The 18,853-nt window shown below is 30.0% G+C and overlaps 1 protein-coding gene across 2 annotated transcripts in view; it reads right to left on the bottom strand.

Moving 5' to 3' along the window:
* Sema2a (Semaphorin 2a) overlaps positions 1-18,853 on the bottom strand; it is a 735,635-nt gene that overhangs the window by 439,042 nt on the left and 277,740 nt on the right. For both annotated transcript variants that reach the window (XM_089597226.1, XM_089597227.1), the window contains exon 4: positions 3,815-3,877. In XM_089597226.1, coding sequence (XP_089453352.1) covers positions 3,815-3,877 — 63 coding nt within the window. The remainder of the gene's footprint in view (positions 1-3,814; positions 3,878-18,853) is intronic.

The raw sequence follows: 18,853 nt of genomic DNA, 5'->3' as shown, positions 1-18,853 counted from the left end.
AATAGTAATAATAACGACAAAGCATGGAAAAAAATCAAGCATGCGACAACCAGAAAGTGTAGCCATAGTAGAATAGTGAGAAATAGATATATGTATACTGCACAGCGTATTCCGCAACATAAGATAGGAAATCGACATCTATAAAGAGAGTGCCACTTGTATCTGAAAATAAGCACTCGGTTCTTGAATAGTATAATACATTAGGCCACGTCATATTTGAGTAAACCACCTTCCAGATATATATGTGTGCATGAACGTAGAAATAGAAAAAGAGAAGCGTAGATAGAACGTAAAAAAAGGTGATGCATAGCCATACGGCTAACCGCTCTCTTCTTGCCCCTCACTCTCTCTACGGCGGTTTTTAAAAGATTTATAAAACAGAAATATACTGGTGAGAGAAAAGAAGGATATACAAAATAAGAAGACATCACGGTGGTGCGCATCACCAAACATACGGGTACGAGGTAGCATCAGTAAAAGGAGTGCTGTCTGACTGGAAGGATTACGCATGGATGACGGTGGAAATATTATTAGGAGCAGCTGCAGGATCGTTCAGGTTTTTAGGAATGGGAGTCCCCTTTTACTAATGTATTATAGATTGTTTACAGTTAACGACTGGTGCAACAGAAAATGAATGGCTACAGAGACAACATTGGAGAACAACATAGCTCTGCAGCTGATGGGTAAACTAAGAACATCAGTAACAATAAAAAAAAACTTAAAAAAAAGAGAGGATAGCTAAAACAATAAATATACTTACAGTTGCATTAATATGTGTGAATAATTACAACAAATGTAATACGAATAATAATCATAATGACAAAAAACTAGGCCAGATACAGTTAACCTTAACCAGCACATCCTCGACAACATTCATCAGCCATAATTGCTAATATTGTTGGTACCCTAATAAAATAAGTACGCAAAAAAAGAAAAATTATAGATTTTTCGGTAAATTAAATATAGTAGTAAATGTATTCTCATCACAAAAATATTTTTGAAGTACTGTGTATTGTAAAATATATGTAGTTTATGTTGAGCAGAAAAAAAAAATAATAATAAAAAAATGTATAGTAGGATTATCAAAAAAAAGACACTTGTATCAATATTATAAATAGGTTTAAGCCGTAAGTCCTTTGCCCTCGAAATCCTTGACCACGAAAAAAGAAAAAAAAAAAAAAAAAAAGGACGTCCGCATCGCAGCCTCAGACGTGGTACGCATGGTAACATATAGCTATGCATTCGTGTGCATCACTAGCCTGAGCCCAAAAGGGTAATGAAATAGAGAAGAGAAAGCATAGGAAGGGAGACAAAGCAACAAAACTTATGCTTGGTAGGTTAAAATAGTGTGAGGGGCTGTCATGTGCCAAAAAAACCTGGGGGGATGTGGGGGGGGGGCTCAATGTGGGACTAGCATATCTTTAGCAATGTCGGAATCACGTAAAAAAGGACCAATTTTACCTTATTTTGTGGCGTGGCTATTTGCAACCATTTTCTTTGTGGTGGAGTTGTCGGGGGCGTGGGGAGAATTGTGACTGTTTCACACAAAACAACTATATAATATAGAAATATATACATGTTTATGAAGATGGCTGATAGTCTACATATATTAATATAAATTGATTTATAATCTTATGGAGGTTGTGGGGGTCAACGCTAGTAGATTGGGGGGTTGTAGGTAGTTGTGAGGATTTGCGTGCAATGATCTACTAAAAAAACTATACGTATATATACTAGGAAATCTCCACACCCCACCCAATTTTCGAACATAAATTAAATACTTTACTTTTAGTCAAAACAAAAGTAGTGTGGATGTAGTAAATACTTCTTCAGAAATACATGAGACAATTGTTTGTCTGGTTTCCAGTCTTGGAAAATATTGAAGAATAAATTTAACACCGTTTTATGACATAAGTTTAATTTTTAAAATTATTGCATATCGTTTACTGTTACTAAAAACAAAATTATACTGCATTTTTAAACGTTAATATTATTTTGTAGATTGCTTGGTTTAATTAAATATGTACAATTTAAAAAAAAATTTTCTTATTGATTTATTTAAAAAAATTATATTTGTAAGCTTCAAACAATAAATTAGAACACAAATAATAATGTACCAAAATAATATGTACTCAACTTTTTAAAATAATATGGAGTTCTCATTGCATATAAATTTTTTTCTACTGTACGTTTTGCATTATCTAGGTTGAAGACAAAAGGGTAGACTTTATTGCTTTATTAAACAGACTCTTATGAGGAGAGAAAGTTAATTCTTATCTTTCCATGGTAAAAAGGGTTACGAACAATGTTAACGGTTCAAATAATATTTAATAATATACAAGAATATTCGTCGTTTTTTTATTAATATTAAAAATATCATGAAACTTTCTTATACATATTCTACAATGCAACTCATAAGCTCACTGCAATCTTAAGAAAAAAAAAATCAGCATGCCGTAGCACTACCTTAGGGATGTTGTGGAAACATGCAAACAAATTATGTGGACAAAGAAAGTAATACGGGACAGGTAAAAAGTGGCTGAAGAGGGCTAAAAAAAATATTAGATTGTTACTCAGACAATGTGCTTATCAAGTGTGGGGATCTGAGAGTGGCTCCTTACAAAAAGTAAGGAGAGCAAAAAAGAGGGGGTGCAGAAAGTGATTGAATTACAAATGATATGATAACCGATATAATTTTATCTGATTGAGAGATGCGGCTCAAAAGTGAGCAAGCTCTCTAAAATTATAAAGGGGGTTATTGGGTGATCTCGTAATTAGGTTATAAAGTTGTGTGGGGTGCTAAACGTGGTAAAGGAACGGTTAAGGTAGGACTACACAAAAATTTAACTAAATAAATACCACGAAAAAGCTCGTAGAATTGTACCGTTTTTACAGTTGGGTTATAAGGGTGGAGGGTCTATGTGTGAAATAACCCTCTTAAATAACTATTTAATATAAGAAACTATATGTATACTTACTTACGCCTAAGACAACAAAAAAGAGTCAATCATAAATTAGTAGTCAGCTATAAACTGCGTCCATCAAAGTTATGTATGTACGTAGTTGTAAGATATCTTTCTTAATAGTTATTTAAGCCTTTTTTGTAAAAATATTCAAATATTTTTACATTCTACTGATGCAATGCTTGTTCTGGTTAATAGCCTTGTATACGTATAGCACTTACTATTTTTTGTGCTTTTATGTAGGTATATTGATAGAGGAACAAGTAACAAATGCTTACATATCTGAGCTAATAATTAACTTAGTTATGGCTAGAAATGCGCCAGTCACTACAAACATGACCGTATCTTAGTAAATATACCAGTTAAAAGATTTAGTGCTTTAATATTTTTATCTTATTCATAACGCAGTATTCTAAGACTCGTAAGTAAAATTGTTGATCTACATAATAAATAGTCTGTTCACCTTATTTTTGAGGTTTCAAAATGTATTAAATTCTGGTTTACAAAATTTAATTATAGTCATACTTCAATTGTAGTTGCAACTAGCAGCTTTTTTATAAATATGAACAATTTTATGAATCATATTATTTTGTAGAGACTTTTGTACAAATTTTAACAACTTTAGTCTATGTTTATATGATTGATATTCAAAAATTAGCAGTATAAGTGAAATTTCTGTACCTAATGATATTATCACTAGATATTAAAGTTGTGTCTTAAATTTTCGTTTAATTAGATAATTTTATATCTAAATAATAAAAATTTACGTATTAGAACTTTCTTATTTGTATTTCAATAAAAGTATCATACAGCTCTTAAAACATTGAAAAAAAGTCGTTCCATGTACTTACCTCAGATTTTCCTTTTGATACACAGTTTCCAACATTACTCGGTTCAAGATGAAGACTATCCCTCTGCAATAAGAAGTATGAATGGTTTAGCTCTGAAGCAAATAGTTTTAACTGTTAAAAGAATCTTACATTTAAATTAATAAAATCAAGGTGAAAACAATTTAGAAGTTGAGCTTTGCAGCTTTAATAATGCTTATTAGCAACTAATCAATCATTTTCCTAGGATACGTGCATCTTATCTACATTTTTTATAAACTTCACATTTTTGATAATGTTACGCTTTATTTTACCATTATTATTGGATGCCATACTTTAAACATATTTGAGCCGACTTTTCTTTTGATTAAAAGGAAGGAAAAATGCACAAAATAATAAAGAGTAGAAAGATTGAGAGCGTTAAAGTTAGTGAAGTTAAAAATTTTGACTACTAGGTAGACCCAAATAACAAGAGATACTAGAACCCTACTTGTATCTTTACACTTGACCTTCATAGCTAAGCATAGATCTGTACACAAAACATTTACTATTAGCTTTATGAAGGCAATATTAGAGGCTTTGACGGTAAATATATGACAATAAATTTATAAGAACTTCTAAGTAGCATCATGATCGATATTGGATAAAGAAACTTTATGAAAAATTAACTTGCTTGATTAATTTAACAAATTATAAAACAAACACACAGTAGACTAAAATTAAAAGTTGCATGCTGTGTTTAGAATTTTTTTTTCTAATAAAACTAATACCCAATCCCAAGTATTTCTGTTAATAATCACAGTAAAAAACCAGTGGACAGTGGGTGCTTGGGTATCCAAGTAAGAAATTATATTTCCTTATAATTATACAGCAGACAATATGATTCAAATAATAAATATACCTTCCATAAAATGGAACTGTGTACAAAGGTGGTGCAATTATCGTTGGAATGAGTATACCTACGTTGATTGAGTATGGTTTTAATTAATATTTTAATATTTGAGAACTAAAAAAATACTAACAATATGTATATATTTATATATATATATATATATATATATATATATATATATATATATATATATTGACACAATACATTACAAACAATATGGAGGCTGGCCAGTACAAGACTGAGCATTTTCGACGAATCCTCCGATGGTTTCAAAATAACTTCCTACTGCTTACGCTGATTACATTTGTAACCTCGCCCTCACATTGATAATAAACGCTAACACACTTATTTCTAGTCCATATTTAAAATCCAAAATATAATTGTACTTCAAAAATTAAAACAAACCATCTTGTAGTACCACTTTTTTTAATAGCATAGTAGTAGATGCCAGTGAATTTCCCTTCAGGTCGTTCATCACACATATGTTTTTTTTTGACAGATATTATTACAGCATCAAAGTATACCAAAGGTACCATAAGAAATACACAAAAAAATTGTAGATCGTTTAACTATACCCTTTTTTACATGTTTTGTTTAAAAATTTTTAATTTAAGATGTATCCTTATAGAAAAATCACTTAAAATTGAATTCAGAAGATCTCTATAAGCCCCCCAATTTTTGTGAGCATGAAAAATTACTTTTAGATCAACCTGTTTCATTTTCAAATAAATCTCTAATTTGTTTTGTTTTTTTTAACAACACAGAAAAGCAGTGGTCTAGTATGCGTAACAGCGTGTGTGTAAGTTCATCCATGCGAGAAAAATAATTTCCAGCGTTGCTGCATATATTAGCGCTGCTCCCACCTCTCTGAATTTTGTTCTCAATCACAAAGGAAAAATCGTGAAAAAAGAAAACGCAATAAAAATTAACTATTGTATTCATACAGTACGGAAATTTTTTTTTTTCTCAATTACAAAAATTCTGAAAAAATGTGAAAAATTGTATGAACAACAATTTATTTATTTTAAAAGTAAAAAACTAATAATAAGTAAATAAATGTTATCAATACATATACAAGCTGCTCTGCTGATATAAACTTATTTCCAAATTTTTGAAAACAAAACATGTTCCAACAAAATGTTTTTTAATAAATAAATTATTTAATGTTAAATAAAACTAAATGGATAAATACACAATAAATAAGAATTTACGTTGAAAATAAGTTATGAACTGTATCATATAATGAAGTAATCGATTTTCCTATGTCAGGCCTGCTTAAAGTTGAGTGAGTAATGGACTCGCTCAGTATGCATGAGGTCAGGGGCTTAAATCTCTTTGAAAACTTTTTTTTTTTTTTTTTAATTTTAAAACAAAAAAAAAAAAATTTTAAATGTGTGGTGTGGTGTGGTAGGATAATATGGAATAGTGTAGTGCCATGATATTGGATGTTGGGTGGTGTAGGGGGACCAAAGTACGTCAAGAGGGGCGGGGAAAAGGGGGAGAATCAAGTGAAATCCACTTCCGTTATACTTTTTTTTAAGGTCACCTATCTGAAATTGTTGATTTACTTCATAGGAAAGAACGCGCCTATAAAAGTATAACTTTAAAAATATTTGACACAAACCTTAGTTTTTTGTAGGTATGTCAATAAGCTATGAGACTAATAAAAACGTGAATCTGATTAATGACCGGCTCAAACATGATGAAATATACTCACGTAAGGTTAAAAAACATCGTCTAGAAGTTATTCCCAATTTAGAAGTCATAATATATGTTAAAGTGACACTGTTATGAGCAAAAATTGCTAGAAACAGACGTATAATTAATTTCCTGCACAGTTATTACCATGAAAGGTGCTTCATTTTATAAGATATAGGTAACAAAAATCTTGTAATTTTGCATATTTTAAGATTTGATTAGGTAAGTTATATTAAAAAAAAAATGATTCAAAATGATAGCTAAAATAAAAAAAAATTTACATGTATTATTTATTTTTCGAAAAAAACTTTGGCATGTTTGAAAAAATATTAATTCGTCAACATGAATTTTTATTAGTTTATAAGAAAGCATCTTAAAAGTTTCATAATATTTAATTCTTTTGCAATCAAAAAAAAAAGTTCATGTAGGCCTCATTTTCTTTATAAAGACTTGAAGGTCATGATACTACGATGGCTATATTAATTTATCGGTTTTGAGACTGTTCAAATGGTGTTAAAAAAACGTGTCAATTTTAGTGTTATGATTTTTTAAATTATCTCGAAAATTGAACAACATGATTTATTTACAGTTTTTATACCTGTATAACTGCTTCGTCTACACAATTTTAAAAACAAAGAAGGTTGGTCTAGCATAGACAACAGTTAAGAAAAAAAACTATTTTCCATAATTGTACTTATTCTTCATTGATAAACATTAAAGCACTGAATTTTTACTGTCAGGCTTAATACCTTCATTCTGTAATTTGATCAGTCATATTGTATAAAAGTTTTTTGATAAAGTATACGCTTATTTAAAATCAATAATGGTATTTGCAGAAGTACATGACGTGTAAGTTTGTAAGTGTCTTCGTCACTTATACGATTATGAGTATTTTAAATATTTTTAATAATGGTTTATTTTTTTTAACGAATGGTGTTCCACTATCTTGCTTCCCACTTCTTTTATTACATTTTTAATATTTTATACTTTTTTATTTCTAGCTAGTTGCTAATAAAACATAACTACTGCCTGATTATCTATACAACTATTTGTTTTGGGCTTATGCTCTACAAGATTATTATTATTGTCTTTAATTTCTCTATCATGAATGTTTGTTTCAGATTTACTAAAGCACTGTTTTCTTGATATCGTTAAGCATGTCCTTACCTTAGCTACTACCAGAAAGTGATCAGAATCGCAATCAACACCCCTATAGATCCTAACATCAAGAGTATTAGAGCTATGCCTCTTATCGGTTAATACATCATCAATTTGATTCTGAGTCACACCATATGGAGACTTCCAAGTTGCTTTGTAAATATCACGATGCTAAAATTCAGTGCTCATCACAATAAGATCTAATAATACCATGAATTCAATGACTCTTGTACCATTGTCATAACTTAACTGGGGGAGGCTCTTTTTCCTGATAGTTGTTCTAAAAATATCTTGCTAGCCAATTTTTGCGTTTAAGATCTCACAGTATAATTTTAATATCAAACGATGAACTTGCGTCATATATTCCTTTTCATTCTGAGTAGAAAGCTACACGAAAATCTGCCATTAACCACTTTAAATTCTTTGACGTCTGTTGATACTTCTCTTGTAACAAAAAAGTCCGTTCCAACATTACTTCTTACGTTTCTACCGTGCTTAAAAATGTATTTACTTCTGTTTGTTCATCTCCTGGAAGTATAGCCTATTAAATAGCCACGATATCGATTTCGTATTCATCCAGAGTCTCATTAACTGCTTTAATCAAGCATATTTCAAAAAGTGTCCTTATATTCTACGACAAAAATTTGTAATGTTTTTCTCGGTTTTTGCTATTGGACTGGTTGCTTATATTTTGGTTTTGGTCATGATACTGAGTTTGCGTTTTGGTTTTGATTTTGAGGTTGGATGTCCATAAGTACAACATTCATCGCCCACAAGAGATCCTGCTTCTACCCCAGAGTGGGTACACCGTTCTACGCGTATCGCCTACGCACCTCCTTAATCTCTTAGTGCGTTGGTTTTTGCGGCCTACAACAAGAATCATTATTTGGTGTTCTCCTGCCACTAGATTGGTTTCCCTTTTGTGTCTCTAGTGCTCCTATCCAGACAATAGTTTTTTTATTGATAATGACAGTGTTAGATCCCATGCCCGAGATATGCCACACATCTTTTTTAGGTAGTGTCTTCAAAACCAGACTCACTAGCACCTGCTTTATGCGAAAAATGGACTCAACTATTTGCTTATAAGAAAAGCATTAGATTCTTAAAGTTCAAGAAAGGGGTTTAAATGTGTACAATTTTCATAATAATCTGTGCTTATTGTACCAACACAGGGTGATGTCATCACCCTCATGCCTACCTTCGTTGGCTAACCAGAACTGCATTCGTAGCTAGCTGTTTACATAATATGCTTACATACTTGATGAATTTAGGTATGCTGGTTATTTTTTTCATTTAGATGTTACCAAAAAAAAAAAGCGCAAAAATAGAGTAATAAGGAATAAAAAATAAATTTTTTATCATAACGGGAATTTTTAACAGCTCAACTGATTTATAAAACTCTACATTTTTATATGTTTGGGTAGTCATCCATATGATCTACATCTAAGTAAAAAAAGTTTTGTTATTTAATATTAGCTAATTTATATGGAATATTAAAAAATTGTTTACTTGGAGACACCTTTTAGAGTCATCCACATGATTTACATCTAAGTAAAAAAAGTTTTGTTATTTAATATTAGCTAATTTATATGGAATATTAAGAAATTGTTTACTTAGAGGACACCTTTTCCGGATCTTCAATTTCTTATCAAATTTTAAACTCTTTGAATTGCACTCTGGCTCTAAAAAAATTTGACAAGGTTCTTGGCACAAAGAACAGTAAATTGTGTCTCAATAATTTAAAAAATAAGACAGTAAATAATAATAGAACCTCCTATTTTGACACTACGATTCCTAATAATAGTAATTTATTGGAAATTTTTTTAACAGATCACACTGAACTATTAGTTACTAGCGCAGACAAAGGAGATGCTGCTGTTGTCCTACATAGAGAAGATTACTTGTGTAAAGGCAATGCCATTTCGTCTGATGATTCTTATTACATTAAATTGAATGATACTGATAGTAAAGAAATCCTTGCTCAGCTGGTTTCTTATGTCAAAAATATGATCAAAAAATGGGATGACAGGGGCATTTTCAATACAGCAACGATTTTTGTATCTGATCTTTCCAACATGAATGGTGGTTATTTGTTCAGGGCTTATGGCCTTATCAAGACCTATAAAGATAGTTTTACAGCAAGATTAACTGTGTTCCCAATAAGTTCTCCCATTTATCAACTTGATAAAATTGTTTCCTTCGATGTAGTATCTCTATACACTAATCTTCCTTTTCTCCCAAGTAAAAGTTGCATTTCTCATTAAGTTAACAATTTGATCAGCCTCTTAGGTATTGACAGAACAGAGGTCTTAGATGGAGTTGACTTTCTCATCAACTCTAACTATTTCATTTTTGATGGCAACGTTTACAGGCAATGCTGTGAAACTTCCATGGAAGATTGTTGCTCTACCTGATTTACGAAGGTCATTTTAGAATCTTTGGATAGTTCAGTCTTGAATGGATGCCAGCATTCTACTTTACTTTACTTAAGATATATTGATTATTGTCTATTAGTGTTAAAAGCTCATTAAAAAAATAGAGGTCCAAGCCTTTCCAATGAGTTCTCTAAACAGACGGAAGAAAAGATCCCAGAAATCTCGCATTTCAAACCTTCAGTAATGCAATGCAAATGTTAATTCTCATTCTTTGAATTCGTCAGTTCTAAATAGAAATGTGTTTCTTGTTGCTCTCTATTTTCGGCCTATGGAGACAACTATTTGCGGGGCCTTGTCCAAATACAATATTTGTGTTATTTACGCAGACTCACGGAGATTGACTTTCATTATTAGGTTGGGAAAGGACTCAATAAATAAATTAGATATGAGTGGCATTGTCTGTAAGACTTCATGTAGGTGTGAATTATGTTACATTGCCCAAAGTAAGAGACACTTACGTATGATCATTATATTTAAAACAGGGAAAAAAGGTTGGCTTTGTAAGTTTTGGATCCTATTATTATTTATGATGACAAAATAGCAAGTAAAAGGCGTTTATAGATATGAAGTTATTATTCAAGCTTAAATAGCTATTAAACTAGTGGTATTATTACATGTGACGATAAATGAAAGTTCTAAATCGATGCAGTGTGATGAAAAAAAAGGTACAGACCTGTGCAAACCAGACACATAAATTAAATCGCAATAATTAGATCTAAGATTCTGAAATTATAACAAAATTATTTAAACAAAGTTGTACGATTAAACAAACAGATTAAAATGTTATTACTATTTCAATGAGCAAAAGTTTCATACTAAAATTCTTATTATCTTTGGCATAGTAGAAAATTTACCCAAATACTTAAATAAAACCTAATAGTCGCTATAACAAAGAGTTTACTTTACAAAACAGCATTTAATCTGGTTGACATTTAGAATACCATACACACATGTAGACACAAATTTTAGTATATAAATGTCAAAGCAAGTACATTTTTTCATTTAATTTTTTTTTGTTTCTTTTTGAATTCTGTACAATATTAAGTGTCTTTTTTGTAAGAAATCTGTTTTGATAATTGAACTAGACTTAGATCCACAACACAACTCAATTATTAAGAAAGTGACGCTAATAATATAGTTTTCAACTGGAAAATATGCAAATAACTTTCATTGTATTCGAGTTAAAAAAAACATTACTATGAAATTTTATGTTAATAGTTTATCATCTCACATTAAATATTATACGTAACATTAAAAATATAATAATAAATCACTGTACATTATAAATAATTCATTAATCAGACATCACAGTCATTTCCTTATAGCCTGGTAGTTAAAGCATGAAAAAATGGACAAAAAGAGAATTTCTGCCACCTGAAAGGAAATCATATTAATCGCTTACGAATGTAATCTAATTATTGTAAAAAATGTTTTCGTCCAACAAAAGCATCGATTTAAATTGTTATGTAACAAATTGTAAAAATTAGTCGAATTTTTTAAACATTTTGGCTCATAACTTTTTTCTGTTGATCTGATTGAAAAAAGTACTCGAGCAAAATTATTCGTGATAAAACTTTCTATCGATTGAGGTTTTTTCGATGGCTCAAAAATTTGTTTTTTGCAATGTTAAGTTACAAGGAAGCGTGAAATTTCTTGTTTTAAAAATGAATTTTTATGAATTTATAGTCTTATTATTTATTGCTAAAAGTGATTAAAAATTTTGTATTAAGTACCTATCACAAGCATATTTAACCGTGCACAAGATTTTTGTTTGTTTTAAAAATGACATAACAATTAAATTGTTAATTTAAAAATTCATTAGCTCACTTAAAGCGTGAAAATAATTTAGACGCAAAGTTCTTACGGCATTTTATCAAGAATATAAAGAACGTCAATGTTATAGAAATTTTTTTGTTTTTTTCTAATTTTAACTCCTTTTTTTCAGTATGATCTTTGCAATTAAATAAGTGCTTACAACTTCCTTAATTTTAGGTACAGTCAAACGCAAATAATTTCTCACAAAAATAAGCAGTTTTCTACGTATTTAAGAAAAAAATTAATTTTGATATGATGCTCTTAGCAAATGTTATAAACAAATTAGCGTTTTTCACGACTGTTCAATAATTTTTGAATCCATCAACTAGAAAAAATTTTTGTAAGAAAATTATTTGTTAATCAATATTGTATTGAATATATTATGAAATCGATTTTTTTTATTTTACTCTTTGCAGGCATGACAGTTAGTGCATTAATTCATCTCACTCATTACTTACCTACGACTCACAGACGTTGAAGTTTAAGTACTTATTGATTACTGAAATTTATATTTATCTACGTGCGTATAAATAATTTGTAAATAATAACAGCAGATTTCCTGTAAAACAAAAGAAGACATTTTCCTGTCTTAAAATTCAATAATTATTGAACAGTCGTAAAATACGCCTATTTGCTTATAACATTTGTTTAATAACAATTGAAGCCGACGCTTTTGTTAATCAAAAAGTTTTTTTCCAATAATTAGACTATATTTGTAGGTGTTTAAAATGATTTTCTTCCAGGTGGCAGAAAGTTTTTTATCCACCATTTTTTCGTGCTTTAACTACCGGGCTTTAAGGAAATGACTGTGATATCTGATTAATAAATTATTTATAATCTGTAGTAATTTATTATAAAATTTTTTATGTTATGTATAATATTCAATGTATGATGATAAACTATTTATATAAAATTTCATACTAATGTTTTTTTTAACTCGAATACAATGGAAGTTCTTTCCAAATTTTTCAGTTGAAAACTATATTATTAGCGTCACTTGATTAATAATTGAGTTCTGTTGTGGAATTAAGTCTAGTTTAATTATCAAGACAGATTTCTTACAAAAAAGACACTTGATGTTGTACAGAGTTGAAACGAGAAGCTGGTTTAATAAGGCAGAACAAGTCCTTGCTCACACAGAGTTTTCCAAAAAATGAGTATTATAATCTTCTGTGCCATGACAAACCGTGTCATAAAGCCTAAAGATCATGTACACAACCTTTTTCTTGTTATTAAGGGTACATAGAACAAGAAAAAATTTATTTCAAAGGTGTGCCTTGAAAAAAAAATTTGATTTTTTTTTGGGACGCGTAAAGGCAAATTTGGATTGGATTTTCTCATATATGTACACACGCATATATATCTGTATGTATTGAGGATTAAAGTGTCTTCTTTTTTATTATTTCTGTGTTTAGTCAAGTTGTCGTACAATACTTTAGATATCCATCTTTTTCTTGTATTTGGTTCATGGTCTAAGATTTTGGTTTGTGGGAAATCAAAATTATGACGGAATTCTTTTCTATGTTGAGTGATGACAAGTTTATTCTTCTTTCTATTATTGTGTTCATTGGGAAGTTTTTTTAATGCTCTTTTTGTCTCGCCTACATATAATAAAAAAGAAATAATTGTTTCTTTGGAGCTATCGAGTAGTTTATTCGTATTTTATGTTAACTTCACCTTTTTGCGAGCTTTTGAAAAGGATAGATGTGCTCTTGATTCTTGTCTAACCACAAGCTTTGATCTTTAGCTGACAAAAACATGACCTTCTTCAATAATCATTTGGTATCGACCCCAATAAGACTCTACAGCTTTTATGTGGATGAAAACGTCTCCCACAATGACCCTGCAAGCTTCCATGTTAACAAAAAAAAAAAAATAGTGTGTCGTTAACAGATAAATCCAAGCACCTGTTCATTACAAGTTACCTTTACCTCTGAAATTGTGCACTATTATTATTGATCATGTATATATATGACGTTTGTCTACAAACACGTGAATCCAAACACTCAACTATTTATTACTATGTCGTATAAATTTTTTAACCTATTAAACAGGTTTCTTATCACAAGGACTTTTTTCTGTACGTAAGTGCTTTATTTAGTTTTTTATGCTATTATAAACGTATTTTGCTAATAATCCAATGTTACTTTTCAAATTGAAAATCAATGCTTAACCCTTGTGGTTCTAAGTTCCTTCCTTAATATAAACATTTAATTTTTTATTGTAATACGTACTATAGATTACATTATTTGAATTACCTATGATAAAAAGATAAAAGTAAACGTTTAATTTTTTTTAATTTTTCAACAGAATGTCTAGCATTAAGACCAAGTTAGATTATTTCAAGAGACTTTTAATAAATATGACAATTACCTATAATTCACTCACGAAGTTAAAAAACCAACTCAATAAATTTCTTACGTATGATTATGCACAAAAACTTAAGAATAACTACGGGTTAGTATGTAAAGCTAGTCTTATCTAATAGAATAATTATTTTAAATTTGAATCATCCTACGCCTTTGAGAGTAAGCGCCCGCGCCGTGTTCAATTTCGTGGATTGAGCTTTTTTCTCTGATAAATTTTTTTATGAAAAAAATTTTTCGATGGCTAAATTAACTTGATGACTATACACATTTTTTTAAACAAAAACGTATCAGGAAACTATTTTAGCAAACAAAAAGTACTAATACTATTAAATAAAAAATGAAATGAATGACAATTTACGTACCTTAATTAATGTTTCTATCTCTTAAGACCAATTATTTTTCATATTCTGCTTAAATACTTTGGAAAAATTTAACAAACAATTCTATTTTACAATCTTAAATAAATTAAATAATATCATCATTCTACGCAAGTATAAAATCGATAAGCTCGATTAAACCAACGTTAAATATCATTTTGCTTACAATTGTTGCCCCACATGATATGTAGGTAAGACAAAAAATGCTTTAGAAAAATGTTTTAATAAACATAATAATGCAAAGAAACATAAGTTTGTCATCACTTACACGGAAAAGAATTCAATCATAAATTTAATTTCCCTGAAATCAAAATTTTGATTGTGAACCAAATAGAAAAAAATGTTTATATCCAAAATATTATACATTAACTCTACCAAACAAATCATTAATAAAAATGGAGATAGCTTATTTCTTAATAGTGTGTATAAAGATTTGATGAGTAGTCTCTTTGAATTCTATACCACAGATGTGTTTGTTTTCTGTATCCATTGTTACGTCGTGGCTCTTCAATGTAACTTATGTGCGCGAGTACTTTAATGTTGCATTCAGTGTGTGAACAGCAAATGTGTTTGTGCGTACCTTACAATGAAATTTTAATGCAATTAAAATATTAAAACTAATTTACCAGTATTATAACAAACAGTGGATGATTCAACGTCAACAGCTTTCCTGCGATGGCCATTAAAGAAGCTTGGCTGTTTCGTGAAATAATGTATATAACACGAACAAAAAAGCTTAATCAAATAATCAGCAAAAGTTCATTTGATTTGGTCAAAAATATTACAAATATTATAAAGGTTTTCTCAACAGTAGATGAATGCTTACAAATATGACTCACTAAATCAGTACCCACTACTTGCTTACTGGTCGGCCGCTTCTCCAAGAAAGAGGACGAGCCCGCAGGGTGCAGTTTTATTTAAGCCCTAAATCGGACCAATAATTAAAGGTGGAACCTGTGGTGGGTCAAAAAGTGGAGGTAAAGTTGGTTAACATATTCTTGGAAAAAAGTACAGCTGCAGGCCTAGGCCACATGTTGAATTTGGCCGGGATGGAATTAGGAAGTGGGAATGGCTGGTGAGCAGGTGACCGATTGATCGTGTGTTGGTATTTATCCATTATTGCGGCCACTAGGTGAGAGATGCCATATGGTATTCGTTACCGACTATGGATAGACGTCACTAAACATGACACGCCCCCCCCCCTTAGTTCTTACTGGTTGAGTTTATGCTTGGTAATGCAGGGTTATGTATTACAGATATATAAGTGTTTACATAATTTGAATAGGGTTACATTTGCATTAAACCTCTAGAACGTACGCAAGCTATGATTAAGAGATATCTTATGACAAGACTTGTGTGAGTTTATAATTTTACAGTTTGTATAAGTGTTTTTCTTATTACATTCTTTTTGTGTATTATTTTCATAATTATTGTTGTTATTATAATTGTTGTTATTATTATTATTATTATTATTATTATTATAATTTAAATCATTATTACTATTGTTACAAAAGTATTGCAAATGTGACATTTAGGCGTTGATTTGCTTTCTTTGTAAATACATTCAGGCTTTGCTTTGAAAACTCCACTTTTTTAGTGATAATCTTACTATAAGTTATGAGAATGCTAGATTGATAGAAAATAAAGGTGTGAATAATGACTTTTAGGTACTTATTTATATAGGATTGTAGGGATAAATAGAAAGAAAAGAGATTATCGATGGAGTACGATGCTGAAGTCAAATTTGTTTGAAGTTGATTTACAGTAAAGGCAAATATCGCTACATATGGTTCAATGATGGACTGGCTTTGGGCATTCAAACTGTTATCTAGCGGTAGTATTATTTTTATAAGCTTGAAAATAATAACCGGTACAAACGCAGCAATCTTTCTAGCGTTTAATGTCCATGAGACAAAATTTGCATCGTTGAGAAGTTTTATGTCGTTCATAGCCTTTTCTTTCTAACAGAAATTTCTCCAAAAGGGTGGCGTACGTAATACCAGTCTCGTTCACGAACTTTGGCTTGATCCCATTCAGAATGTTCTATAAACTTTCTTACTTCATATGCTGAACACCGTTGGTTGAATTTCTAAGAATTATCTTGAAAGCTCGCGTTGCTTGGTATTTCAAAATCATTTTGGAAATAAATTCGGAATTGTGCACTAATGCATTTATCAACATATCTTTGATGAAGCTATCTAAGTATCGATGTAATTGCTACCTGATGCATGTACGTGCCTCACACCATAGATGTAGAGATCTGCTTCAAATAAGATTTTTTCCACTTCCAGCTTTTGTGCGATGATTGGTTTCGGCCTTACGTGTGTGGTAGGCTGGTTGCGTATGGGTTCGTATGCGACAAGCAATGATGGGTTGACCCTTCTAGTTGGGAAAGTCGTCCCAAGTTCTTGTATTTTTTTATCGATTGTTTTAGCATATATTTCAAGCTAATATTCAGCGCTCCGAGTAAGTATTACGGTTTATGGGTCCATCAATGCGATACTAAGTTAATCAGGAATGTCAAGTTCAGAGTTTCAAATGGTGAAATTTAAAAGTGGTGTAAATGTTTTTGGGAAGGAGAAAAGATTTTAATCATGAGGAAATAAGTTACGTACACTATTATTTAAAAATCCTTAACTTGTACATATTTGTTGTCGGAGAGCTACCATGGTTATTTCGTTATACATTTTGTGCAAATTGGTTTTTTTTTTTGTTTTTTTTTCCATTTTCTTGTGATTATTGTGTTCTGTGTTCCTTTCTTTTTGTGTGTTGTTTTAGTTTTTTATTTGTAATGCTGTTTTTGTGTTTTTAAGTGCTGAATTTTTATATTTTTCTATATATATTTTTTTAGATTATAGGCTTTTTGTGTTCTGTTTGTTTTTCGTATATATTTTTTTGTTACTTAAGTGGTTTTCTTTAATTTATTTTTTGTGTGTTTTCTTTATGTTTGTTTTTAGAAACAAAGTTCTTTATGTCGCGTACTGGGGGGAGGGGGGCTGGAATTTTAAAAACAAAAAATTCGTATAAAATGGAAGTGGCTTACTGAAAGTCTTTTCCTCCTTATTCATTGTATTTTTCCGTACCCGTCACCCTCACCATCAGTCCCCTACATACTTCCCCTTATCCCACCTTACCCTATATCTTTCAACCGTGCTGTGCTACTCTCCTTCACACCGCGGCCCACCATTCCCTTTGCACTCCCAAGCAATTAATTTTTAAACGAATTTTGTTTTCCGAAAATAATTTTAATTTAACTTTAAATTTTTTCTTCTAAAATTCTTAAAAAAAAAAAAAAAAAAAAAAAAAAACACTTTACAATAAAGAGATTTGAACCCTCGACCTACTGCATACAAGTCAAGTTCCTTACCCACTCTGCTACAAGCGCTGGCGACTATAGTGTTTCGGTTTCTTGTACTTATTGTGTGGTTCATAACTTATTTTTTATTTCCATGTGCATTCACTGATAATACATTCAACTAATGATAAATTATTAATTTGACTATTTATTAAAACGAAGTTGTTTATGTCGCGTGCTTGGGGCGCTGGAATTTTAAAAACGACAGACTTCCATAAAACGGAAGTCGCTTACTAGAAGTCTCTTCCTCCAAAAAAAAGATTATTTTTTAATAATAAGTTTAAAAAAACAAATAATTAAATGGCATAAGTATTATTATGTAGATTAAATCAAATAAGGCGCGTTACTACGCATTAAATGTTGGTATTTTATGCATCAAATGCATAAAATACCGACCGATTTTTTTTAAACCTGATGTTTTTTTGTTATTGAAATAATTTTAATAATTACTGTTATAAATGAAATATTTAATAAATACATTAATTATTAAAATAAACACATACAATAGAGTTGCAGAATGTATCAATGGCTTTTAAGGGTGCTTATTTCGAATTCAACAAACAAATTATGTTACGTCACATAATTATATAAATGCAGTAATTATATAAAATCAATAATAAATAAATTATGTAAAATCATTATATATAAACATTTCGAGTTATATATCATTTAAATAGTTTTAAAGGGCACTTATTTTGAATTCGATGAGCAAATAATGGCAAAATGTCATTAAATAATTATATAAAAATAAAACAAAAAATGTATTAATTGGCAATACAATTGCAAAAAATAAGTAAGAAAAAAATAATAATTTGAAAAAATTTATGTACTGAAAGTAAATGAAAAAAAATTCAAACAAAATGCAATGATAAACAATTAATAATAAAAATAAAAGAAAGGTATAAAACCAAAATAAAAAAATTCAATGAAAAAAAAAAATAAATAAAAAAATTTGAAATGATAA

This window comes from Copidosoma floridanum, unplaced genomic scaffold, assembly GCF_036245765.1.
Source record: "Copidosoma floridanum isolate Cflo_tuat_1 unplaced genomic scaffold, Cflo_Japanese_pri ptg000031l, whole genome shotgun sequence".
NCBI classification, from domain to species: domain Eukaryota; kingdom Metazoa; phylum Arthropoda; class Insecta; order Hymenoptera; family Encyrtidae; genus Copidosoma; species Copidosoma floridanum.
The sequence above is the reverse complement of the archived record's forward strand: the minus strand, read 5'-3'. Positions and strand labels throughout refer to the sequence as shown.